Genomic DNA, 27,461 nt, shown 5'->3' on the forward strand with positions numbered 1-27,461 from the left:
CCCACAGTGGGCGCGGAGCCTACCAAAAAAAAGAAAAGTTTGATTTTGGAATTGATACTTGAAAGGATTGTATTTTCAAACTGCTCTTAATCATAAATGAGCCGTTCAAAGTAATTTAACTTATAACTCTCTTAAGGTACTTTAAGTTTTATTTAAGTAGCAGTTTGCTTGTTAGTGTTCTCTTTAAAAATAGGTAAAATTAATCAATATCCAGACGATTTAGTGAATTCAAACTTGACCACAAGAATACAGGCAGTCCATTTCAAAAGTGGGGAGAGGGCTTGCATAGAAGTGGGGAAAGGGCTTGAATAGACGTTTCTCCAAATATATACAGATGGCCCATAAGCACCTGAAAAGATGCTCAGTGTCAGTAATCATTAGGGAAATGTAAATCAAAACTACAAAGCTATACCACTTCATACCCATAGAATGGCTGATATCAAACAAATGAAAAACAAACCAGCAACCAATAAACAAGTGTTGGTATGAATGTGGAAAAATATAGATCTTTGTGCATTGCTGGTGGGAATGTAAAATGGTACAGCTGCAGACATTATGGAAAACAGTTTCTCAAAAAAAATTAAACATAGAATTATCATTTGATCCAGCAATCCCACCTCTTGTTATCTGTCCCAAAGATTGCACGCTAACAGATATTTGTACACCCGTGTTCAGAGCAGCAGGATTTGCAGTAGCCAGAGGTCGAAACAACCTAAGCGTCCGTCAGTGGATGGATGGATAAACGTGATCTATACATACAATGAAATATTAATCAGCCTTTTTTTCTTTTTTAAGATTTTGTTTATTTGAGAGAGAGAGAAAGAGAGTGCACGAGCAGGGGCAGGGTCAGAGGGAGAAGCAGACTCCCTGCTTAGCTGGGAGCCTGATGTGGGACTCGATCCTGGGACTCTAGGATCGTGACCTGAGCTGAAGGCAGATGCTTAACTGACTGAGCCACCCAGGCGCCCTGTAATATTATTCAGTCTTAGAAAAGAAGGAAAGTTTGGACACATGCTACAATATACATGAGCCTCGAGAACATTTTGCTAACTAAAATAAGCCTGTCACAAAAGGACAAATACTACGTGATTCCACTTATTTGAGGCATCTAGAGTAGTCAGATTCATAGAGACAGGCAGCAGAATGGGGGTTGCCAGGGCATGAGGGGTAGGGAAATGGAAAAATATTATTTCATGGGTATGGAGTTTCTGTATGAAGTGATGAAAGAGTTCTGGAGATGGGTCGTGGTGACGGTTGCACTGCATTGTGAATATTTACCTCATGTCACTGACCTGTATACTTACAAATGGTTAAAATAACACATTTTATGTCATGTATGCCTGACCATAATAAAAACAAAAATTAAAAGGTGGATTTATTCAGAATTATTTATTTATTGAGCTGTCTGTGAAAACGTATGTAATTTCTCTAGTTCTGCCTGTCTGGGTTTTGAACCTCCTGTAAATCCGTAAGTCTCTCGTTCTCTTTCTCTAACTGCCTTGAGAATATCCCTGTTTTCTCTCTCATTTGTTCACTGAATCCGTTCTATACAGACAGTGGGACTGTACAACTTTAGTACATGGATGAGGGGCTGCTTCTCTCTTACTGTTTAGCTTTCCATAGGATTCGAATACTGTTTTATGCCACGATCACTTTCTGTGGTAGCGAAAATGTAATGTATTGAATAGTCTTGTTTTGTCACATCTAGTCAGCACATTTACTGAGTCAAACGAAGATCTAGATTTGGGAGTCATCAGCGCATAGGTGGTTTCTACAGCTAAGGGAATGGCTGAGATCCCCCAGGGGAGAGTACAGAGCGTGACAGGGGAAGAGGAACAGAGACAAAACCACGCTGACCACGGCGTTGGGCACGAATGACTTTGTCAGTAATAAAAGCCATGACAGCAGTAGTTTACACAAGTGAAGGATGTTTTGTGAGGAAAAATAAACAAGGAGTTCTCAGACAATTGTAGGGTTGATACAGCTGCTCCAGAGTAAGGTATCGGCTCTCTTTAGCTTCCTGCTTCTGTTTTTAGTATGTGGCTTTCATCGTAAGATCCAGAATTTTTTGAAACCAGAGGGATGGGGAAAAAGATGAAATTGGTGTCTAAAAAAGGATTACTTCCAATTCTTTATCTCTTTCCTCCATTCTTAAAATTTAGTCATGCATGTATGTATGTCCCTGGTGGAATGAGAAATTCTTTATACCTAGCATTTCGCTCCCTCCATTCTTTTCTCCTTACTTTTCCAGTGATTTTTCTCTCTTCCCAAAGACCTGTTTGTTCTTTTGGATTATCTTGTGCCATCAGTGGCTCACCCATTCCAGCTGAAAATGTTAGTTGCCTTTGATTTCTGCCAACTGGGATGATCACAAAGTTCTGTCATACCGTTTAGCATAAAATCCAAATTTCTTTCTCTTTCTACTAATCCACTTTTTGGTTGCTCTCAACTTACTGTTCCTTGAAACGATCTCATTTTCATCTGTCTGTATTCTCCTTTGTGGAGTGTCTTTCTCTCTCAGTGAATTCCTTTTCTTCAGGCCCTAGGTAAATGTCACCTCTTTTGCAATGCGTTTCCTGACACTGTTTTGTTTCTCTCCAGAAATGCTTCTTCTTTGACCTGACATTATTTTGAATATATCTTTAGTTTTCTTGTATCATATTATATTACATTATTATTTGCTTATGTCTGTCTTCTCCACTAACATTTGAATTCTTTGAGGGCGGTGAAATGATATATTTGCCTTTTTATCCTTGAAACTGAGCAGAATGCTTGACAATTGTAGTTCCTTTGTAGATGGTTGAAATGGTAAATTCTTAAATGAGCAAGACTGTTTTCTCTTAGTGGATGTGCAGTTGTGATATATAATTCCCAAAATTTCCTATAGTTTTTCTTTTAACTTCTGTGATTGGTGTTGGAAGTTTGATATGTCAGTATTATAAAGATTGTTATGTTATTAAATTTTTAGTTCATTTCATTTCTGACATAGAAGCATAGCCATACCATTTCAAAAATTTTATTTGTTTTAACTTATTTCATTGGTATTATTCTCTAATTGGGCAAATTTAATTCCTCATTTTAGGGATCTGGAAGTAGAAGGAAAAAATCAATAATACGTATTTTTTAAAATAATGGAAATGATAAACTGAGAAGATAGCCAGATAATTATCTAATTAACTGAACTGTAAAGTTCAGCCATCTAAAAATAATCACTTTCTAGAGAAGCATAGGTTTTAATTATTAGAATAATCCATTTTTTAATTTACTTGAAATAAGTTTAGTTGAATTATTGATACTTGATGAGAATGCATGGACTATGTTTTGAAATTTATGGGGTATTTTTCTCTGAAGATCAGTGATTCTGCATATTGCTTCTTTATGTTAATTCTTCACATCACATGGTTTTCATGGGCTCTCTTGGGGAAAACTTTGCCTTATTTATTCCTCAGAATTTCTTTATTAGCTGATAATCTTTCTAACAGAAAGTAAAATAACCTTTCTTTGTCATAAATTCTTACCGAAGGAAGTAGAATAATCTTTTTCCTGTTATAAATTACTGTTGTTGGCAATCTGCAACTAAGTGCTGTTAAACACCATTTGAGACCATGTGTATGTTAAATCGTTGTTTCTAAGTGAGTGCCTTGGCTTTTTGATGTGCCCTGAACTATGTAGTTCTAAACAGTAATTTGCTGATAGCAGCAGTGGCTCTTTCTAAAATGATACCTCTCCATAGTATTGCCTTTCAGGAGCTGTTAAAAGAGCTCCTCTCCCTGCCTTGTTCTGACCCCTCTGCCTTCTTGGTTTGTGCCTTGTTAAAAAGTCAGGATTTAGGTGTTGCCTCTGTGTTTTGCTCTGGTTTACAGATGCCTCCATTTTCACATCCTTTTCAAGACAAATTTGTCTGCTAGCTAAATGTGTGTTGGTGATTCCATAATGTATGGAAATTTGATCATACTGTTTACTTTAAAGAAAGGTTGTGAGTAATAGTACAAAGCTTTTAAACCTGGCTATATCCATTTATTAACATCTAAATTTCCTTTTGTTCATTGAGAAGCCTGATTAGAGTTTTTCTGTGTTGAAGAAATTTAAGAAACTCCATTCTTTCTGTGTCCATTTTTAAAGTGTCTATTTGAGAAAACTGAAAGAAAATATTGTAAAAACCATGAAAGTGAAGTGAATAAACTAATTAGAATATCACCTGTTGTATTTTGGTATTAACAAACATAATAAAGAAAAGTATATGGGTGAGCCAGTGATGAGTGTAGACTTAATCTCAGCTCGGATAACCAACAGTTGATGAAGCAGCTTCCGAGAGTTCCCTTTTCTGTCTTAGCTGAATTGCATTTAGAAGACCTCTTAAGTATACGTACGATTTCTCATTCCTTACAGAGGCCTCTCTGTATGGGAATTTCTGTCAGTTATGCATTGCTGAACTTTTACTGATTTATACGTGAGTATGTATGTATATTGCTGCTTTTGATAGAAGCATACAAAGTTTTTGTGTTAAAGTCCTTACAGTTGATGGAGAATGTATACATTTAAAGAATGGTATGTGTTACCAATCTAAGAAGCAAGGGCTAACTGTTAGTGGTTTTAGTTTGGTTTATATGGAATAGTTGTATGTGATGTGGTAATTATAGTATTTTTAGTGAGAAATTAATCACATAAGCATCTTAAATTAAAAAAACCAGACCTTTGAATAGGGTAGGACTAAATGGTGATCGATTTAATTTTCTAAAATGCAGCATCGTTTTTAAATTTCTCTGTGTAATAATATGAAGATTAAAAGTGTAAAGCCATTAAAAACAGTTTGATGATTTCATATTTCATTTTTATTTTTGATTTAAATATTAAAGTAGCTCATTTTAAGAAAATCTGTAAACTAGAAGCTTGGGGGTAAAAATGATACAGAGAATTTATTTTTTCCGTAATTAATTAGGCCCAGAGGATAATAACTGAATAATGACTAATGTAACATTACATAACAAATATAATTTTATTCAGTATTCATGCAGTATATATATTTTTTAATATATTTTTTTAAGCATTTTATTTATTTATTTGACAGAGATAGAGACAGCCAGCGAGAGAGGGAACACAAGCAGGGGGAGCGGGAGAGGAAGAAGCAGGCTCATAGTGGAGGAGCCTGATGTGGGGCTCGATCCCATAACGCCGGGATCACGCCCTGAGCCGAAGGCAGGCGCTTAACCGCTGTGCCACCCAGGCGCCCCTCATGCAATATTTTTTTATTCATGTAGTATTCAGTATAATGAACAATACTTGTTTGTAGGTATTGTTATTTTTTTAATGTTCTCTGAGATTTAGAATAATCTCAGTGTGTAAATAGAATTACCACAGAAAGGACTGTTTTTTTTTCTTCTTTTTACAGTGGGGTGGCTTTATTTTATTTGGGGTTAATTGGTAGAATTTTCTTACTAAATGTGGGTGCTGGAATTTAATGGAGCCGCTGTTGGCCAAGTCTGGAACTCAGTGCACCTGCTTTTTCACATCGGAACTTGCTGTTCAGCTGGGTCATCAATTCTCAAACTTTTGGGTCTCAGGATCCTTTTTTACCCTTCAAACTTTGAAGATCCCAGAGACTTTTTGTTGTTGTGAGTTATAGCTACCAATATTTATTTACCATATGAGAAATTAAAACAAATATAAAAATGTTGCTATATTAATTCATTTTAAAATAACACTAATGTTTTAAAATCACAACTAACCCATATTTTCCAAATCAAAAAATGTGAGAAAAGCATCTTTATTTTACAAATTTGCCCAGTTCTTTAATGTCTGGCTTACTAGAAAACAGCTAGATTCTCCTTATCTTCTTCTTTGTTCAGTCCGTTGCCATGTCATATGTCATGTAACCTCTGGAAAATTTGTTTGCTTGTGAGAGAAGGAGAGTGAAAAAGGTAAATGACATCTTAGTGTTATTTTACAAATAATTTTGATGTCATTGACCTCCTGAAAGGGTCTCATGGGCCCCTCCCTATGTGTCTCCAGGTCAGGTGTTGAGCACTGCTGAGCTAAGAGTGTGAGCATTTATGTTAAAGGTTAAGAACACCTTAAAGTAAAACTTCCTTGGAAAAGAATATAGCCTATGTGATAATTCTGTATAGTATTTCTAATCAGATTTTATGTTTTCTTGAGCACATCTGTAGAGTTCAAATAACCTAATCAGAATGTTAATGCTTTTGTTCTAGTTCTTCCCATAAGAACAATACCAGACCTGAAAACGGAAAGAAACATCACGATATTATTTCTTTTAATGATAATGTTTAACTATCGCCCAACTCTAAGGAACTGAGGTACTTCAGTACCTGGCACAAAGTACTAAGCAGTCTTTTAAGAGTGTTTGTTAGACCTCCTAATGTTGTCCTGTGACTTAAATTAATGTTTTGTCACTTAAATGGAAGGCTGAAATATAAAATAAAGTGTTTAATAAAATCAGTTTTAGGAGACTAAGGGTGAGATTGTATTTTCAAATAACATATGAAATTTTGTATTTTTGCCCATTCTTCAGCTTTCCTTGGGGAAAGATATACTTGTCTTGAAGATTGGTATGAATAAGCAGCCCTGAAAATTAGTGATATTGGAAATTATCAGAACTAACTTCCATAAATTCACAGGGGATGGCTTTTTATAGTAGTCTCACAAAGAATTTTAGAACAATTCAAATTGGGTGCAGTGTAAGGTTATAGTTGAAACTTCACTGGTTTAAGACCAAATGCAAAGCTTTCTTCTGCCTCTGAGTTGGTTTGCCTTCATGCAATTCAGTAGCCAGGTACTTTGATCAAGAGGCATGGGTAATAATGTAACACCTCATTACTCTTCCTTCTAAGCCTTCTTTCTGCTTTTCTCTCTCGCCCTCTTTTCCTTCATCTCTCCTTCCATAAATCCGGTTCCTGATGGTCTCGCCTCCCGTATTCATATTGGCTATGATTGTTCTGTTTTGTTTTTGCTTAGGGTACTCCCCAGCTCCTGTTCATTAGTTGCAATGTTTCCTAACTCCTAACAATTTAATTTTGTTTGCTCAGCGTTAGAAAACCGCCCAGACTTGTCCTGGGAAATGAAATTCTAGTTTGACCTTTACAGTGTTTGCTTTACGTTCTTGATTTTTTAAGAAAAATGATAACTCTTGATTTTATACTTCAGTGACATGAAATTTAATACTTCAGTGACATTATTAATACCTAAGAAGTTTGTACACTTATTGATTCATAGAACAGTATGTATCTTAAAGAGTCATTTAGAGTTATCTTTTTTTATTCCCCAAAGATTTATACTGAGTCATATTTTAAGGTAAAATTATGTTGCATGATAAAGCTGAAGTATTTTCGTTCAAATTGTAGACTAAGTGTTAAATTTACTCGGTAAAATGTAATGGTATTTATGGAATTTAGCCATCATGAGTAAGGTAGGGATACGTAATTTTGAGACACTTTGAAGCCATTAAAGAAAGGAAGTTTTTGAGAAAACTGAAAGAGTGTTTGTCCCTTTGCTGATCTTTCTCATGATGTTCTTTGAGAAACTCCAATGTATGTTATGTAAATAGCTTGATTGAATGTGCACGTTAGGTACACGGTAATTCTCCTGGCAACGAGCTGGCTTATACGAGGGAGAGCAGAGCAGATTTCCTTACGCATGCCTTTCCTTATCTATGAGAAATTGTGTGTGAAAAATTATAAAGTTCGTTCATGCTTAATAGAGATAGCTTGATAAGAGGAGATTTGAAGGTTGGGTAAAAATCAAAGTTGGCAGCTTGGATGGCAGAACTACAGTAGAAATTTTTGAAATGCAGGTTTAGAAGAGATCAAAATGAGGCAGAAAAAATCTGAGCCTTTGAATAGGTCTGTTCCTTGTGTTAGTGAGGTGCGCTGGCAAGGCCGGGGAAGCCACACACTAAATTATAAGGCGACAGAGTCCGAGCGGTGTATACCTACCTTTGTTCCTAGGAGCAATGAGTGAAGCTAATAGTTAATAAGAGTAGAGGTACAGCTGTATAATTTTCAATATTTGGGTGAATGTTTAAGAAATACTTGCTCAGTGAGGTAAGACATGGATTAAATATACATAGTTGCCATCATTTTCCAGTTCAAGACTTTCTTTGTGGTCCTACAAGAATTTAAAAAATGAGCATTTTATTCCTGATTGTAAAAATAGCATGTGTTCTTCATAACAATTTGGAAAGGTTTAAAAAGTATAAAAATGGAAGGAGAAATTACTTGTGCTTCCAGTAACCTGTTTGCTTTCTAGTTTTTCCTTCCAGTATCTTTTCATATGTGTGTTTAATGACTCATTAGAACCATTTTGTTTTAAAAGTAACATACGGTTGTTATAAACAACAAAATTGATCACTTCAGACTTGTACGAAGTAAAAAGCAGAAGTTTGTCTTTCACAATTTATTTCCACAGGTAGTTAAAGGCTATGTTATTTTCCACAGTGTGGGTATGACATAATTGGTTTAATTAGTCTGGAGCTGATGAATGTTTTAGGTGGTTCCCATTTGGTTGTTTCTTCTTCTTTTTTATTTTTTTTTTATTTTTAAATTTTTTTTTACTGTTACCAACAACACAGCTTCAATATAGTTGTATTCCTGTTTTTGCTTATTTTGAAAAGGTTAGGGTAATTTCCCTCCAAAAATGTCCCAATTCGTATTTCTCCAACAAGATTTTAACTCACAGCTTTGTTAGTCTAGGCTAATTAATTAACCTTTAAATTATAAATATCCTTTTGGCACTACACTAAAACTTGACCAGTGGTAGTTTCTTAAAGTTGCAGCATAGAGTTAGAAGCCATATAGAAAAACCTTTTCCTATTCTCTCTTACATTAAAATCCATTATACTTTAGATTATTTACCTGTACATGGTTTTATAAACACATGCATTGGTCACTTGGAAAATACTGGTTTACTGAAATAGATTTTCAATTCTCATATTTGTTACCTAAAATTAAGTCATAATAGTTAATGTCACCATGGTTTCATCAGAAAAGGTATTGTATTTTTCTCTTTTTAGTATTGGGAAGCTTTCAAAGGTCATCCTGACAGATACGAAGACAAAATCTGATTTTTATGTGAAAGCTTTTATTTTATTATTTTATTATTGGTAACAAATAGGAACAAGTAAATTATTTCCCTTTTTTCTTAGAGTAACGGACTGTCCTCGTTCATTTTCGAGAATGCCTTTTATTTATTTATTTATTTTTGCTTCATTGTGCTGTTGAATAGAAGAGGTGAAAGTGGACATCCTTGTCTTGTTCCCAGTCATAAATGGAAAGCATTCATTCTTTCACCATTAAGTATGATGTTAGTTGTGAGTTTCTCATAGAAGCCCTTTACCAGGTTGAAGAAGTTACCTTCAATTCCAGATTTGCTGAGAGTTCATATCACATGCTTTTTCAGTATGTATTAAGATGATGTCATGGTTTTTCGTATTTATTCTGTTACTGTGGTGAGTTGCATTGGTGAATATTTGAATGTTAACGTAAACTTGCATTCCTGGGTTAAATTATCCTTGATCGTGGTGTCTTGTCCACCCTTAATCCATAGTGTCCCACCCTGTGCATAAGAATATAGCAAATGTTCTGTAAGCATTCATTGAATTACTTAGGACAGTGAGATTTCTTAAATGACTTTCTGTTTTTGGAAACTTTTGAAAACATTTGAATAAATCAGTCATTTATTTTTAATTTTTAAAAAAGATTTTATTTATTTATCAGAGAGAGAGAGAGCACACACAAGCGGGGGGAGGTGCAGAGGGAGAAGCACACTCCCTGCTGAGCAGGGAGCCCGAAGTGGGACTCCATTCCTGGACCCCGGGATCATGACCTGAGCCGAAGGCAGAAGCACTTAACCGACTGAGCCACCCAGGCGTCCCTAAATCAGTCATTTAATCAACCAAAGTATATTGCTACCTTATTGAGAGGTCATTTCACAACAACTTCAATTATTAGGAATACGGATGGTGACTCAGAAGGAAGTCAGAAAGCCCTTTGACAGTCCTTTCATGGAAGAACCTCAGAACCTGTTTATTTTTACATTCCATATATAGTTCTAACAAGCTTGATGATCTGGTTTGCTTGCATCCTGCAGATCAGAAGCAGTAAACTAGAGTAGACGTGAGTTATTAGAGATTGCTAAATTATCAGCATGAAAATTAACTTTTGGTGGTAGAGTGGGGGAAAAAAAGGCATTGTGGAAATAATGTAAAAACGTAGTAGCTGAGAAGTTTTAATGTCTTAATTGCAGGTCCAGGCTCTTAATAGCATAATAAAAGCAGTGTATAGCACATTAAAAGTAGTATTTCAGAGTTGAAATAAACTTTAGTGAACTTCTCATTCACTACTTCTGAACTTTTTTTTCTGCTTTTACATGTGTGAGGGGTAGATTTGACACATGGATGCAAGACAGGATCTGATAAGAGTGCCTTACACTAAAGTAGTGATACCCTGTGATGAAGGGAAGTGCAAGTGTGTGTGTGTGTGTGTGTGTGTGTGTGTGTGTGTGGCGGGGGGTACTACATGTACACATGGAGGGGTTGGATGCGAATCTCATTCTGGGGAGGGGTTCACGTATGGAGTTTGAACTTGTCCCCTTTTCCCCACCCCCACCATGCCTTCCTATCCCCAGATGTCCTGCTGCCTCGCTCATTCACATTTGAGAAAAACGGGTCTTATCCAAACTAGTAATGTTATGGAGAAGCAAACTGAAATGTATTTAAAAAAGAATAGGACAGTTTAAAAAAAAATAGGAAAGTTTTATCCTGAGAGAGTCTTTTTCCCTTCTAAAATTACTAAAGACAAACTAACAAGCAGAAAAAAAAAATCACTTGGAAATAAACATGAGACATTGAACATGGAAGAAGTTTACTTTGTACAAATGAATAAATAAATATATTGTTAAGATAAATTGAGCACTGATGATATGTTAGTTTATTGTGAAACTCTTAGTTCTAAAAATCAAATACAGATGATTTCTGTGCATTTAGACTTCATATTTGGAGTTTGTTTTATTTTATATTGTCATATAATAAATTACTTAGTATTTGGTGGCATAGTGTAAGAGACTTCCTTATTTCCCAATTTCCATGGGCCAGGACTCCAAGGATGGCTGACCTGGGTCCTCTGTTGAGGGTTTTACCAGGCCGAAATCAAGGTGTAAGCCTGAACTAGAGTCTGGTCTGAGACTCAGAGTCCTTCTCAAGCTCACTGGTTATTTCCAGGGTTCACGTCCTCGTGGCTGTGGGACTGAGGCCCTCAGTTCCTAGCGCCTGCTCACCATTCCAGGGCATGTGGCGTCTTCTACAACATGACAGTTTGCTTCTTAAAAATCAACAAGAGAGCTTCTCTGCTGCTTTGAGTATCTTTGACTTTTAGACCCTCTTTTTTAAAGGGCTTACCTGATTAGGTCAGGCCCACTGATGGGACCTTAATTCCATTACCTTTGTCACATAACATAACCTAATCACAAGAGCGAAATACGGGGTCTTACCTGCACTCACGGGGAGGGAGTTGTACGGCATGTGTGCACCAGAGGATGGGAATCTTGGAGGGTGATGCTAGCATCACTCCTCCCTCAGAGTTACACAAGATAGCAGTGATGACTTTGTTTAAAAAAAAAGAAAAAAAGGCATCTTTGCTGTGTGGCAAGTATTTCTCTAGACCCTGGAGATATGAGGCTACAAGGCCGCGTTCCTGTCCCTGGGGAGGTGTTGGAGATCAGCACGGAAGCACTGTCTGTGATGTAGTTCCGTATCGCAGCTATTGCGGCTGCAGGACACGTGTAACCAGGCTGCCCGGTGAACACGAAGAAGGTATAGGGAGGGAGAACGTTGGCTCAGAAAAAGTTCATTGTGTGTATGGAAACAGTGCAAATACTGCTGCAGTTCTTAAAAATACAAAAATATGTTTAAAGTTGCTTAATAATTTTTTAGGAAGAAAAGGTTGATATTTAACTTGAGGAAATGATTAAAATCCTTTTTCTTTCCCCCCAGATGGTATACCTCAAGTTTACTATTTTGGCCCTTGTGGTAAATACAACGCCATGGTGCTCGAACTGCTGGGACCTAGTTTGGAAGATTTGTTTGATTTATGTGACAGGACGTTTTCTCTTAAGACAGTTCTCATGATTGCTATCCAGCTGGTAAGTCAAGCAGGAGGTTTTGAAGCTGTTTGAACGGTTGTACGGTTCTTTTGGTCACACATGTATATTGAAAGTTTCAAGTTTCGTGACATTATCTTTACAGAACATTTGATCTAATGAAGTTTCTAGTTTCCATCTCACTGTCTTTTTAGGATGCATAGAACTTAAAATAGCTGAGCCAACTGTGTTTTATTTGTGTGAAAGAATTAATAACTTACTGCTTTAAGATCAGAATGTTCTCAACCTTGAGAATTGTTTCTAGCCCTGTTTTCATATAGAATATGAATGCTTAGAAAAGAGAACCCTCAGAAACGTGGATTTATAATGTTAGTAATAAATTCTAATGGCCTAGAAAAAGAAGAAACAATGAGGGAGTCTTATAAAATATTTAAATTTTAGGGAACCTATGGGGAAACAACTTAGAGGATGATTTAAGGCAGTTTTGAAATCCGTACCAGTAATATGTCGCAAAATCTTAAAGTTGTTTTTCTCCATTGACTCATTAATTCCACCTCTACAAATATATCCGGTGAAACTGTTCATGTATACTTAAAGCTTTTTGTGCAAGGATGCTTATCGTAACGTGGGAAACACCCCAAATGTAGAGAGATTATAGGATTAGTTGAGTAAATTATTAATAGCCATAAAATAATATGTAGCCATAAAAATTGCGTATTAAAAGTATGTCTTATAACCTGGAAAATGCTCAACATATATCATTAATGAAAAGTATGGGTCATAGAAATATTGTATATTATGATTCATAATTTGTTAACAACGAAAATGGCCCAAGTGACTCAATGTTTACATTGTGTTGTCAACCATTATCACTAAATGAAGCAATTTTGTTTTCTTGTTTGTAATATCCTACCTTGTGACAGTTTGTACAATGAACATTATTTGAGAATGTGTAAAAACATTGGTGAAAATGTACTATAGTATCATTAGAGTGGTCTTCCAAAATTTTCTGGTTTCAAGATCTTTTAAAACGTTTAATATCTAAGGAAAGACATAAGTAAGTTATAAAGGAAAGATTTCCTAAAGGGTACTGTGTTGTTTTTATTTAACAGTTTAGACTCTAAGTTTCTTTAATAGAACAGTAACAGTTGCTCAATGATTGGGTTGTTAAGGAAGAACAAATGCCAGCTTTTGAATATGCCTCTTTCCTTGTCTCGGTTCAAGACTTGGTATTAGTAAAGCTTTTTGATTGTCTGAGGTGGCATCGTCTGTAAGTGCTGATGGAATCCGGCTCAACGGTATGAAAGGAATTAATGAGATTCAAATACTTTCATTTATAAATGACCATTATAGTGAAAGCAAAGACTTTTGGTCATAATTGGATATATTTTTGAGAAACTATAGACTGATATTATGTTACTTCTAAAGGGTTGAAACAGTGTCTGATAGTTTTCTTCTTTGTGTTGTTTTCATTGTAAGAATTTTGTCCTTCTCTATTATGCTTTTTTATGCTAGTCAATGCCTAAAATAAAACTTTCTTTCTTTCTTTTCTTTTTTTTTTTTTTTTTTTTTTTTTTTGTCACTCAAGATTTCTCGCATGGAATATGTCCACTCAAAGAACTTGATATACAGAGATGTAAAGCCTGAGAACTTCTTAATAGGACGACCAGGAAACAAAACCCAGCAAGTTATTCATATTATAGATTTTGGTTTGGCAAAGGAATATATTGATCCAGAGACAAAGAAACACATACCATACAGAGAACACAAGAGCCTTACAGGAACAGCTAGATATATGAGCATAAACACACATTTAGGAAAAGGTATGTGTACCTTTCATAAATGCAGAAATTGAATTCAGTAACTATGCTAACAGTGTGAATTTTTGTTTGTTATTATGGTTCAATTTTGGGGGGATTACAGTTGCTTCTGTCGTAATTTTTATTTATCACATCTAGCTAGAGTTTACTTTGATTTATATTTCATACAATTCTTTTAAAGGAAGTTGCTCTAGAGTAAATAAATGACAGATATCCTTACTTTCACTCTGTCTTGTTTTCATATGACAACTTAGAAATATTCAACTTTGATACAGTTGAATATCTGTATATGATTATTTTTATTAAAGACTATGAGAGAATACTTAATTTTATTTATTTATTTATTTATTTATTTATTTATTTATTAAAGATTTTATTTATTTATTTGACAGAGATAGAGACAGCCAGCGAGAGAGGGAACACAAGCAGGGGGAGTGGGAGAGGAAGAAGCAGGCTCATAGCTGAAGAGCCTGATGTGGGGCTCGATCCCATAACGCCGGGATCACGCCCTGAGCCGAAGGCAGGCACTTAACCGCTGTGCCACCCAGGCGCCCCAGAATACTTAATTTTAGCTGCATTTAGTGTGTGTGAAGATTTTTGGTTGAGACCATGGCTTTCTGATACAGCCAGCCAAGGAGATGGCATCCTGCCCAATACATTTAATCCTGAGCGTGCATACCTTACTGGTTTTGTTTACAGTGTAGTAACTATATGACTTGGGGCAAATTATTTAACTTTTTAAAGGGGGTTCCTTATAAAATAATATCAACCTCACAGAGTTTCTTGCAGCTTTTTTTTTTCCCCCCTGTCCAGGATCCATTTCAGGAACATATATTTCATTTATTTGTCACCTCTCTTTAGTCTGCTTTTATCTGGAACACTCCTTCACCTTTCTTCACGGTTCATGACCTTCATATTTTTGTGGAGTACCTATAGGCTATCTTGTAGAATGTCTTCAATTTGAGTCTGTCTCATCATTCCTTCATGATTATATTCGAGTGCGTTTGTAGCACAAAAGCACAAGTGATGTGTTGTTAGTGCATCACGTCAGGAGACGTATGTTGTCGTTGGTTAGTTCCAATCCCTTGCTTAGTGTCGTGTCTGCTAAGTTCCTCCACCTGCAAGTTTCTTATTTTCCATTTGAAATTCAAAAGTATTTTGTAGGTGAATTTGTGAGATTATGTGAATATAAATACGTTGTTCCTCATTAGATTTTACGCACTTGATTTAGCATCCATTGATGATTTTCTAATTCATTGTTCCTTGTGTATTTATTGATAATCTAATGTAAGCTGAAGCTTTTTCTTCTTTTCCCATTTATTGACTAGTCAGTATGGACTCATGGATTCTTACTGAAAGTAGTATAGGGCATTACTGTCATTATTTATATTGATACTCCCATTGCCCCAGGTTTGGCCATTTGTTGCTCCATCAAGCTGGCTGCTCTGTTCTTTTGGCTTTTTCTCATGATTCTTTGAGAACTTAACTTTCTGAAGCTACAAGTTGTTCCAGATTCATCTTGTAGTTTCTCTGCTCTAGCCCAGAAACAGACATTTGTCCAGGTTTCCCTGGGTCCTTTTATTGGATAATGTTATATAGAAAGCAAGATTTGGGCACTGGGTGTACTCATTGCTACTGGTGTGTTATTGCTTCTAGGCCCTTTCAGCAGAACTACAAAATGCATATGTGTATGTGAATCAGTATCCACACATACATACACACGCAAATATGCATATGTACGCATATATTAATACCTATCTACTAAGATCATGAGTTGATATTGATACTTTTTTTTTTTTAATTATTTTTTTATTTATTCGACAGAGATAGAGACAGCCAGCGAGAGAGGGAACACAAGCAGGGGGAGTGGGAGAGAAAGATGCAGGCTCATAGCGGAGGAGCCTGATGTGGGGCTCGATCCCACAATGCCGGGATCACGCCCTGAGCCGAAGGCAGACGCTTAACCGCTGTGCCACCCAGGCGCCCCGATATTGATACTTTTAATTTCAGTCCAAGACCACAAAGTAGTATCCCTGTTTTCCATATGTGTAATTCCCTTCTATTTTCTCTATTTCTGTCTTCCTCTGCCAACAGTGAGAAATCTGGCTACCACTACTCTGTTTACTCATTGTTAGAAGCCTAGGATCCTCAGAATGTCGTTTCAGAATTGGTAACTAATAGCATATGTAAAGCAAGCTTACTAGAATTGACAGTATTTGTAATTCTTATTTTATTGAAAAGTTCATTTTTTAAAATGAAATAAAATTTACACTAAAGTTTATAATATTTGAGTAAATAATTTGTGATTTTTGACATATGTACACATGTGGGTAGCCCACAACCCTGTCAAGATTTATGATATTATTATCATCCCCTAGACTTCATTCTTGCTCTCTCCCCACTTTCTCCAAAAGTAACCAGTGATGTGATTTCTGTCACCATAGATTAGTTTTGCTGAGTCTGTTACTTCATATAAATGGAATCAACTGGCTTCTTTTGCTGAGTATGAGATTAATGTTTGTTTTTTAAGTATCAGTAATTTGTTTTGTTTTGGTTTTTTTTTAGAGAAGGGGGAGGGGCAGTGGAAGAGGGAGAGAGTGAGAGAATCTTAAGCAGGTTCCACACCCAGCATGGAGCCTGACGTGGTGGGGCTTGATATCATGACCCCGAAATTATGACCTGAGCTGAGATCATGACCTGAGCCAAGATCAAGAGTTGGACACTCAACTGACTGAGCCACCCAGGGACCCCAGTAATTTGTTTCTTTTTAAGGCTCAGTAGTATTCCATTGCACAAATATACCACACTTATTGTTTATGTATTCTACTGTTGATGAACATTTTGATTATTAACAGTGTTTTACTATTAGGAATTTTTAAATCTTTCGGTGGGCATATGTTTTCAGTTCTTTTGGGTAAATACCTAAAATTGGAATTGCTGTTGGGTCATATGGTAGGTATTGTTTAACTTTATAGGAAACTGCCCATCAGTACGCCAAAGCCTTCCTACCATTTTCTTTTTCCACCAGCAGCGAAGGAGGGTTCTGTTTGTTTCAGTCTTGACAACATTTGGAGTTGTCATTCTTTTTCATTCTGGCTGTTATAGTGGATGTGTAGTTGTATTTTATTTCTCCCTGACTCATGCTTCTGAGCACCGTTACTTGTGCTTTTTGACCATTTGCGTATCTTCTTTTATGACATGTGTGTCATTTAATTGTTGACTTATAGAAATTCTTTATATATTCTGGATATAAGTTCTTTCCCAAATATATGTACTGTGAATAGATTCTTCTAGTCTGTGGCTTACCTACTCATTTTCTTAGTGGTTCAGTGTTTTGGTTTTATGATTATTGCTTTTTGAATTCTAAGAAATCTTTGTCCCCAGGAGATGAATACATTTTATATTTTCTTCTACTGTCTACAATTAATTTTTGTAAGGTGTGAAGTAGGGGTTGAGGTTCTTTTTATGATACCATATTCTTTCCCATTGAGTTACCTCTTTGCCTTTCTAAAAAAATCGGTTCTAGGTTATATTTATAGTAGTTTATTCCTAAGTCTTCAACCAGGGTCAGTTTTCATATCAGAGAAAGTCAGACTTTATTTTCTGCTTTTAGATTCCATCCCTGCCATCTCACTCACAAGGAAGAATAGACAGAAATGTAAACCAATCAGTATTTACCCATCATCACCGCTTAAACGTACCCTGCAGTATACAGTCACTTTTTGTTCAGGACCTTAGCAGTCATCTGACGCAGGCTTCAACTCCTGCTCATAGCTTCTTCTCTGACCATTCTTCCCAGACTTATCTGCTATATAGGCATGTCCCTGCTTCTTCCTCTTACTCAGAACTAATAGCGTTTGCTCACTAACAGCCTCCTGAAAGTAGAGCCATGGTATTTTTTCTCTTCAGCTGTCTGAAATGCCTGAAAAATGTAAATCTGCCTTACTTGAAGAAAAGTAAGTGTCAGATATTTAAAATTAGTTGCATTTAGGTAGTGTTTGTCTTTGTGTGGGAGGTGCCTTTCAATAGCAAACTTTCGTGATAGGTTTAAAATAAGATTGAGATACACAACTTTCAGGATCATGTCTTCCATTAAAATCAGGCACACCTGTGTTTATATGAACAGTGTCTGTGAGAGATTTTCATTTCATGGTAGTCGTTAACAGATTATTTCAGAACAACTAACAAAGGTTCACCACCATTTTATTGTGAGACATGAAGTCACAACTTCCGTATGGCCCGATGTTTTTTTATCTGAACAATGGTAAATGTAACAGCATTCTATTTGTAGAAATGGCAAAGCGAATCTGATACGTTTGTCCTTGTTAGGAAAAGCCTTTGGAGCTTGGGAAACGGCATTTAACTATTACAGTAATCTCTTTTTACTCCTTTTTCAGGAAGAAAACAAACAAAATATTTCTTTGGCAAGTATTACAAAGAATAAAAGCTTTAATCCTTACTTTCTCTTATTTACAAAAGCCCTGCTTCTCAATTTTTATGTAGTACTTGGGAAGTAGATGGGCAGTATTAACAGAGAGAAAATTTGTTTCCCAGATTACATGATTTCCTGTTTTTTAAGAAATAAGAGCAAGCTAAAGTCACGTGAGTTTAAGTGCTGAAGAGTTAAAGCATTTTTATAAGTGAGATGGCTGTGAACATTGGGATTATTAGTGATGTTTTGAGTTTAAAGCACCAGCTTTGTGAGGAGTCAGGAACAGATAGAAAAGAAAAAGTAGTGAAAATGGGATCTTTTAGTGGTGATTTTAATTTGTGTATATGTTTTTTCCTTTCTGCTTTGCCTGGACTTTGGTGATTCCTCTTTTAAGAGGAATTAAAGCTTTCTTATTCATTCATTTACTCTTGTGCATTCAGGGACTTTCTACACACATGAGCATTTCAAAGGAGAGAATTTGGCCAGACTGACCTTTGTGCAGACTTACAAGTATTTTTTCCTTTGTGGAGATTGGTGCACTGTATCAGATATAAAAAAGAAAAAGCTGGAAGAAAAGTGTAAAATCACAGTGTGGATTTTAGCCTCTTTATTCCTGTGAGATATCTATATATCTATATCTGTATCTATCTATATTTATATATTTATTGATCTTCGCTGGACAATTAATGTTAAGAAGGCAGATGTCGTGATTCACTTGTGTACCTTCTTATACCTTCTTAAGTCACTGTTTAAGATGGAGTCAACTAAAGCCGTTTGTGACACGTGGATTTCTGTGGTCTGCTCTGGTGGAAGCTTTCTTTATTATTATGTTGAAATGTTTTTTAAAATTGTGTCTGCTTGAGTGTCTTTATTTTTAATATCTTTTTCAAGACTTTTTTTTTTTTTTTTTTTTTTTTTTGGTCAACTACTTTGAACCTCATTTTATAATCTTACTTTGGATCACTTTTTTTTTTCTTTTCATGAAAAAACTGTTCTTGTTGAAGTCATTTGAAATAAAGTAAATACTCTTTGTTTCTCTTTACCAAGTAACATTAGAATTGTCTTGTTTTTATTAATTAATATTGAGTATTCATGAAATAAGAGACTAGGATTTGAGGAATAAACTGCCAGTTGCTTTGTGTTAATAAAAATCAGTGTTGATAGAAGAATAACATTCCAAGCCTGTAAGTGGTAAGCTCTCTGAATAGGAGTGAAGGAATCACAGAATTTATGGTTTTACAAAAATGCTTTCTTTCTGTGTTGTCATCTTATGATGTGATTCATATAATGTCTAGGTTAATTGCCCACATTCCTGAGGATACCTCTTAGGCTCCCAAACAGCTTCTTAGCAGTTTAAAAACATGTATTTACATTTTATAATTACATTTTAACAGTTTAAAAATGAATTGCACAATTCCTTGCTTTCTTAAACAAAATATGATGAGCATAATTTACATTGTCTGGATGATTCAGCTTCATTAAGTTTTGTATGATTACTATTATATAGTGATACCCTCAAGTTGAGTTGGAGAATATTAGGATGTATACCTTGATCTACATAAATTTAGAGAAAATGCATTTAAATAGTAGTGCTTTTTTTAAATGTAATTTTTTAGAACAGATTTTTTTTTTAAGAACATTTTTTGATTCATGCAAAATTAGGCAGAAGGTTGAGAGATTTCCCTTATACTCCCTGCCCCCACACAGGCAGCACCACTCCCACTCTCAATGTCCCTCACCAGAGTGGCACCTTTGGTACAAGTGATGAACCTGCACTGACACATCATTATCATCTAGAGTCCATAGTTTACTTCATGGCTTACTCTTGGTCTTGCACATTCTGTGGGTTTGGGTACATTTATACTGACATGTATCAGCCATTGTAGTATTATACAGGAGAGTTTCGCTTCCTCCATTCCCTACCTAATCAGCCCTCCCTTCCCATTCCCTCCCTCCAGACTCCTGGCAACCACTGGTCTTTTTATTGTCTCCATAGTTTTGCCTTTTCCAAATGCCATATAGTTTGAAATAAATAATATTAGCCTTTTCAGACTGACTTCTTTTACTTGGTTATATGCATTTAATGTTTCTCCATGTTTTTCCATGGCTTGACAGCTCATTTCTTTTTAGTGCTGCATAATATTCCATTGTCTGGATGTACCACAGTTGATCTACCGATTCACCTACTGAAGGGCATTTTGGTTGCCTCCAAGTTTTGGCAATTATGAATAAAGCTGCTATGAACATCCATGTGCAGATTTTTGTGGGACCTAAGTTTTCAACTCCTTTGGGTGAATACCAATGACAATGCTGGATCATATGTTAAAATTATGTTGTAAGAAGCCCCTAAACTGTCTTCCAGAGTGGCTGTACCATTTTGCATTCCCACCACCAAGGAATGAGACTCCTCTTGCTCCACATTCTTCCCAGCATTTGGGATTGTTAATGTTTTAGATTTCCACCACCCCAATAGTTGTGTAGTTCTTTTAGGATTCCTGGGACAAACTACTCTGTAGAGAAGGACTTTTCCCCTCCACAACAACAAGCACTTCTCAGACACCAGCAGCATGTCTGAAAATTCAACTTAAATTCTGACACTGTCTACCTGGAGATACCATCAAATCCCAAGGTTAAGGATTCCGTCCCACAAGACTGCTCTCCACCCCCAATTTCAGATAACACTTGCAAGCTCTAGATTGTTACCTGTGCTTCTGACTGATCATGTACAGATTAGAGACTCCAGCTACCTCCTCTTAAAGTTTAGTTTATTTGCTAGAGTGGTTTCGTAGACGCAGGGAAGCACTTACTTAGGTTTACGAGTTTATTACAGGGCATGATGAAGGATACAAATCAATAGTCAGATGTAGGATGAGATCCCAAACAAAGGACCTTCTGTCCTTGTGCAGCTTGGGCCCTGGCTTGGTGACACGTGCAAGTGTTCTGGTTCCCCAACTGTGGAAGCTCTCCCAGAAGGGCCAAAAAGCTGTCTTCTTGGGTTTTTATGGGAGCTTCATTACATAGTCATGATTGACTAATGCATTGGCCATTGGCTAATTCAACCTCCAGCCTCTCTTCCCTCCCTGTAGGTTGTGGGGTGGGACTGAAAGTTCCAACCCTCTAATCATATGGTTAGTTTCCCTGGCAGCTAGCCCCTGACCTTGGGTAGGTTCAAGGTTCACCTTCATAAGTAACAAGACACCCATTTCACCGTAAGGGCTCAGAAGTGTTTTTAAGAACTGTGGCCAAAGACTGAGTATATCTTGAGAAATATATTCTGGTCGTCTGAATGACCAAATATATATTTCTTATAAATCATTATGTCATAGTAGTGTTATATCATTGTTTTAATTTGTGTTTCCTGATGACATACAATGTGTAGCATCTTTTCATATGCTTACTTGTCATCTATGTATCTTCTTTTGTGAGGCGTTTTTTTAAGGTCTTTGGCCCATTTTTAATCAGGTTGTTTGTTTTATTGTTGATATTAAGAGTTCTTTGTGTATTTTGGATAATAGTTCTTTATGAGGTGTGTCTTCTGCAAATATTTTCTCCCAGTCTGTGACTTACCTTTTTATTCTCTTGAAAGTGTCTTTAGCAGAGCAGAAGTTTTAATTTTAATGAAGTGCAGCTCATCAATTATTTCTTTCAAAGGTCATGCCTGTGGTGTTGTATCTAAACAGTTATCTCAAAACCCATGGTCATCTAGATTTTCTTCTATGTTATATTCCAGGAATTTTATAATTTTGCATTTGACAGGTCTTTGATCCATTTTGGTTTATTTTTGTAAAGGGTGTAAGATTTATTTTTTTACATATTGATGATATCCAGTTGTTTGAGTACTGTTTGTTGAAAAAACGTAACTTTGCTCCGTTGTTTTGCTTATGCTTGTTTGTCAAGGTGAATGTATTTATGTGGGTCTATTTCTTGGCTTTCTGTTCTGTTCACTGAGCTATTTGTCTATTTTTTTTTCCACAAATACTACAGTGTGTTGATTATTGTAGGTTTATAGTTAGTCTGAGAGTAGTTATTTTTTAATAGTTTTTTTGGTATGTAAATATCTTGTAGCATACTATTTGTTATCATGTGTAGTACTGTTGCTGACAGTACTTTGCTATTGTCTTCTGATTTGCTTCTCTTGATAGACAAATTTATTGGATTTTATCTAAATTAACAGAACTGGATTTCAAGAGGACTTCTTTAGGAATCAGATGAATGCATGTGCTGTGTTCCGTTGCTCAGAAACCTTTTTTTTTTTTTTTCTTTATGCGTTCTTGTTATTGCTAGATTGGGTATCTGGTGTGGTGAGTTGTTGCTGCACATTGTCTGCATAATTGTGCCTCTTCTTTTCCTAAAGAGGTTTGTGTTTTCATTTAACAAAAACCATCTTAATTATGTCATTTTGAAAAATGTTAATGAGCTCAGTGAATCTTGAAGAAGAAGAGTGTTTTGGTTTTTTTTGGTGGGGTGTTAGGGAAAAAGAATTTTCAACATTTTAGGAGGAAATATAAAGTGAAACCTTGACCTGTAGTAATTTTTTATTGTTGTTGTTGCTTATATATAAAGAATGATTTAAATTTTCTTCATGGAGACTTTTTTTTTGTTGGGTTTTTTGAGCTCTCTTGTCTTGCCTGTATTTAGTTAAAACTAACATGTCTTTTGGCCTCATTGTTTTTCATTTCTGTAGGAAAATGCAGTAATGAGCTTATTTTGTGTAAATACATATGTGTATTTTAGAAAGTTTTCTGCTTCTAAGCATTTGGGATGGATATATATATTATGTATACATATATTTTGATAAAGGTAAATTTGAATTAATAAAGGAAATATTTTCTGTTGCTAAAAGTTGAATTGAAATTCAGTCAAAATAGAAACAGTTCTAGGCATGTGAGGAATTAAATCAGTTTAATAAAAGAGGAAAATAATGTTGAGATAAGGAGTAGAACTTTTAAGTAGAAAAGTGTTGCAGAAGGTGTACAATCAATATTTGGTTAATTGATTAGTTCTACTTTGCTTTTGCTTTCTGAAATGAAAAAAGTGCAGACATGTAGTTTAGAATTCTGCCTTTCTCTTTTAGGTGCATAGTTTTAGGCTAGTCTCTTAAGCTTTCTGAGTCTTTCTTTTCTTATTTGGGATTACTGTTGCTTTAAGTGTAGCTAGAATTTTAAATGATCATCAATATGGTACACTGACCCATACTAGGCTCTTAATATGTTGGTTGTGTGTAGTTTATATGATACATATATTCTTAAAAAGCGAAATTTTAATTGACTCTTTACATAACTTTGCACTTTTTGGAAAACCTATTTAAAAGATTCTTTAATGATACCTATTGTAAAGTAAATCATCACTTTCTCATTTCTTAGTTGCTCATAGTAAGGGTGCCTGTAAGGATTCTTGGCTTCCAGGGAAACATCCATTTTCAAACAGGCCTTTGTAGTTAAGTGCTTTTATAAAATGTGAACAGGGTTTAATAAGGGCCAGAGTACCTTTGGGAAATTTTTTTCCCCATGAAACAGAACTGTTAAAGACCTGAGGAGGTATTCTTTAGTTACTGTGTTTCAAAGATAAAACCTTCCCCTTGACTTCTGTTACTCACTACATGGTGAAATTTACTTCCAGATTTGTCAGTTGATGAAAGAACACAAAGAAAAGAATTATGAGGGTAAGGATATTTGAGGCTGAGTTACAGAAGTGGTTTATTTTACTAGCTTATATTTATGACTTGAGTTTTTAAATACTGTGTAGTATTTGGGGCACCTGGGTGGCTCAGTTGTTAAGCATCTGCCTTCAGGTCAGGTCATGATCCCAGCGGTCTGGGATGGAGCCCCGCATCGGGCTCCCTGCTCGGCAGGAAGTCTGCTTCTCCCTCTCCCACTCCCCCTGCTTCTGTTCCCTCTCTCGCTGCCTCTCTCTCTGTCAAATAAATATATAAAATCTTAAAAAATAAATAAATAAATACTGTGTAGGTTTTGAGACTAATACTGCTTTCTGAGACAACCATATAGGCAAGATACCCTTACGATCATGGCTTGTTGGCACTGTGGTAACTAAAGCCCCACACCTTGAATTCAGAGGGAAATGGCCTTTTATAATGTGTTCCTCTCCTTAACAAAGAATGCTACTTGGAAGGGGTCAGTATTTAGGTATCGTTCAGTCTTTTAAATTTATCTCTACAGTATTTCATATTTTTTGATGCTGCTGAAAATGGTATTATTTTTTAAATTTGTTTTCCAGTTGTTGATTGCTTTCTTAGAAGTACAATTGATTTTTATATATTGATCTTGTATTCTGTAACCTTGCTAAAACTCATGTACTAGTTCTAATACAGCTTTTTTGTAGATTACTTAGGGTTTTCCACATATATGGTCATATGGTCTGCAGAAAAAACTAGTTTCACTTCTTTATTTCCAATCTGTATACCTTTTAAATTTTTTCTTGCATCCCCCACCCCTTTTTTTGTCCTAACAAGGGCTTCTAGTACAACACTGAATAGATAATGTAAGAGGGAACATCTTGTTTTGTTCCTGATTGTAGGGGTGCCTTTTGCCATGTCAGAATTATGTTAGTTGTAGGTTTTTTGTAGAAGTTCTTTGTCTGAATGAAAAGGTTTTTTTTTGCCTGTTCCTTTTTTTACAAGTTTTTTTTTTTTTTTTAAGATTTTATTTATTTATTTGACAAAGACAGAGACAGCCAGTGAGAGAGGGAACACAGGCAGTGGGAGAGGAAGAAGCAGGCCTCCAGCGGAGGAGCCTGATGCGGGGCTCAATCCCAGGACTCTGGGATCACGCCCTGAGCCAAAGGCAGACGCTTAACGACTGAGCCACCCAGGTGCCCCTACAAGTGTTTGTTTTTTTTTTAAATCATAATTGGTTGTTATGTTTTATTAAGTACTTTTTCTGTATCTTTTGAGGTGGTCATATGATTTATATCTTTTATTAACATGGTGAATTACATTGATTGGTTTTTAAAAGTTAAACCAACCTTAAATTCATAGGATGAACTAGTCATTTTGTATTAGCCTTTGAAGAATTTTGCAACTGTGTTGATAGGAGACATTTCCTGTACTTTACTTTTCTTGTAAATGCCTTTGACTGGTAACATCAGTAATGAAAAGAGTTGGCAAAATTTCCTTCTCTTCTGCTTTCTGAAAGAGTTTGTGTAGAGCTAGTATTATTCCTTAACTGTTTAATAGAATTCACCAGTGATAATAGAATTCACCAGTGATGCCATCTGGGCTTTTGGTTATATTTTGGGAAGATTTTAAATTATAAATTAAGTTTCTTTAATTGGTATAGAACTTTATTCACATCTTTGTAATTTGTCTTTCAGGACATTTGTTCATTTCTTCTGAGTTGTTGAATTTACTGATATAGTGTTAGTTCATAATACTCTTTTGCCATTCTTTTAATGTCTGTAGGATCTGTCCTGTTGCCCCCTCGTTGCTCCTGATGCTAGTAATTTGTGTTTTCCTTCTTTTAGCCTAGTGAGATGATTATTTTATTGAATTTTTCATGTAACCAGCTTCTGATTTTGTGGTTTTCTCAATTGATTGTCTATTTTGTCATCATTGGTTTCCTCGTTTATCATTAATTTTTCCTTTCTTCTTATATTTGGTGCTATTGGCCTATACATAGATAAATTGGTCACATTACAGAGTCCTGAAATGGACCCCTACACAGATGCTCAAATGGTTTTTGAGAAGGTTCAAAATTAATTCAAGGGGGGGAGAGGATTGTACTGTAATGAAACTATATGATAATAACTATGTATTGGTATTGAAGAAAATGACTTTAAACCCTTACCCCACCTGGAGCAAAAAGAAGAAAAATTACTTCAAATGAATCTTAGATTTAAATTTAAGAACCAAAAGTGTAGAATTTCTTGAAGAAAAAAATGGAAAATCTTTGCAACCTTAGACTAGTCCAAGATTTTCAGATAGGACATAAAAAAGCATAAGCGAACAACCACAAAACCCTGATAAGTTGGGCCTCATCAAAATGTGAACTTCTGTTCTTTGAAAGACACTGTTAAGAAACCAAAGCAAGCTACAGTGTGGGAGAATGTGTCTGCAAAACTTGTATCTGACAACTACTTGTAGCCAGGATACACAAACAACTCTTACAACTTTTTAACGAGACACATAGTGCAATTTAAAAAAAAAAGTCAAATATTTAAATAGACACTTCATAAAAAGATGTATGAATAAGCAGTAACACGGTTGAAACAATGTTCAAAAATATTAGTCACTGGTGAAAATTGAAATTCAAATTAAATCACAGTGAGCTAACACCTCCGAGCCATTAGCAGGGCTGAAATATAAGAGTGACCATGCTAAATGTGGGATAGGCACTGCACCAAGCGAAATTCTCATACGCTGCTGGTGGAAAACAGTGTAGAAGTGTCTTAAAAAGTAAAATCTACACTTTCCATGTGAAGCAGTAATCCTGCTCCTAAAATTTACACAAGAGAAATGGAAACATGTTCACACAAAGACTTCTACAAGAATGTTTGTAAAAGCTTTATTCATAGTAGCCCCAAACTGGAAGTTACTCATGGCCCATCATTGGTGAATATATAAATATATTGTAGTATACTACTCAGCAATAAAAAGTAATGAAGTACCAATGCACACAACAACATAAAAAGATATGTTGAGTGAAAGAATTTGGACCCAAGGGTCCATGTTTATGATGCTTTTCATATGAAACCCTATAAAAAAATCAAATTTAATGTAGCCTGACAGAAAGCAGATAAGTGGTTGTTTTGAGGCCAGGGGAGGGGCGAATAATAGGATAACAGGCAGTGGACCTAAGGGAACTTTTTGGAGTGTTGGAAATAGTTGTTGATTGTGGTGGTACTTAGGTAATTTTTTTCGAAAATTTTTCAAACTATACCCTTACAATGAGTATTTTAGTATGTGGAAAGTATACATCAATAAAAGGAGTTTCCTTTTTAGTGCTTATCAACTCTGGCTGTATTTCAGAGTCATCTGCTAAGCTTTTTAAAATGCACATTCTTCTAGTATATGTCATACCCAAGGAATCAGTCTCCAGCATTAGGCCTGCTCATTTGAGGCATCTAAAAGTTTCAGAGGTGATTCT

The 27,461-nt window shown here is 35.7% G+C and overlaps 1 protein-coding gene across 9 annotated transcripts in view; it reads left to right on the forward strand.

Annotated features, from left to right (window-relative positions):
* Positions 1-27,461, forward strand: part of CSNK1G3 (casein kinase 1 gamma 3) — a 108,586-nt gene that overhangs the window by 49,618 nt on the left and 31,507 nt on the right. For all 9 annotated transcript variants that reach the window (XM_026507844.4, XM_026507846.4, XM_044387354.3 and 6 more), the window contains exons 5-6: positions 12,002-12,150; positions 13,697-13,931. In XM_026507844.4, coding sequence (XP_026363629.1) covers positions 12,002-12,150; positions 13,697-13,931 — 384 coding nt within the window. The remainder of the gene's footprint in view (positions 1-12,001; positions 12,151-13,696; positions 13,932-27,461) is intronic.

The sequence above is a fragment of the Ursus arctos genome, unplaced genomic scaffold (genome assembly GCF_023065955.2).
Source record: "Ursus arctos isolate Adak ecotype North America unplaced genomic scaffold, UrsArc2.0 scaffold_5, whole genome shotgun sequence".
Lineage (NCBI taxonomy): Eukaryota > Metazoa > Chordata > Mammalia > Carnivora > Ursidae > Ursus > Ursus arctos.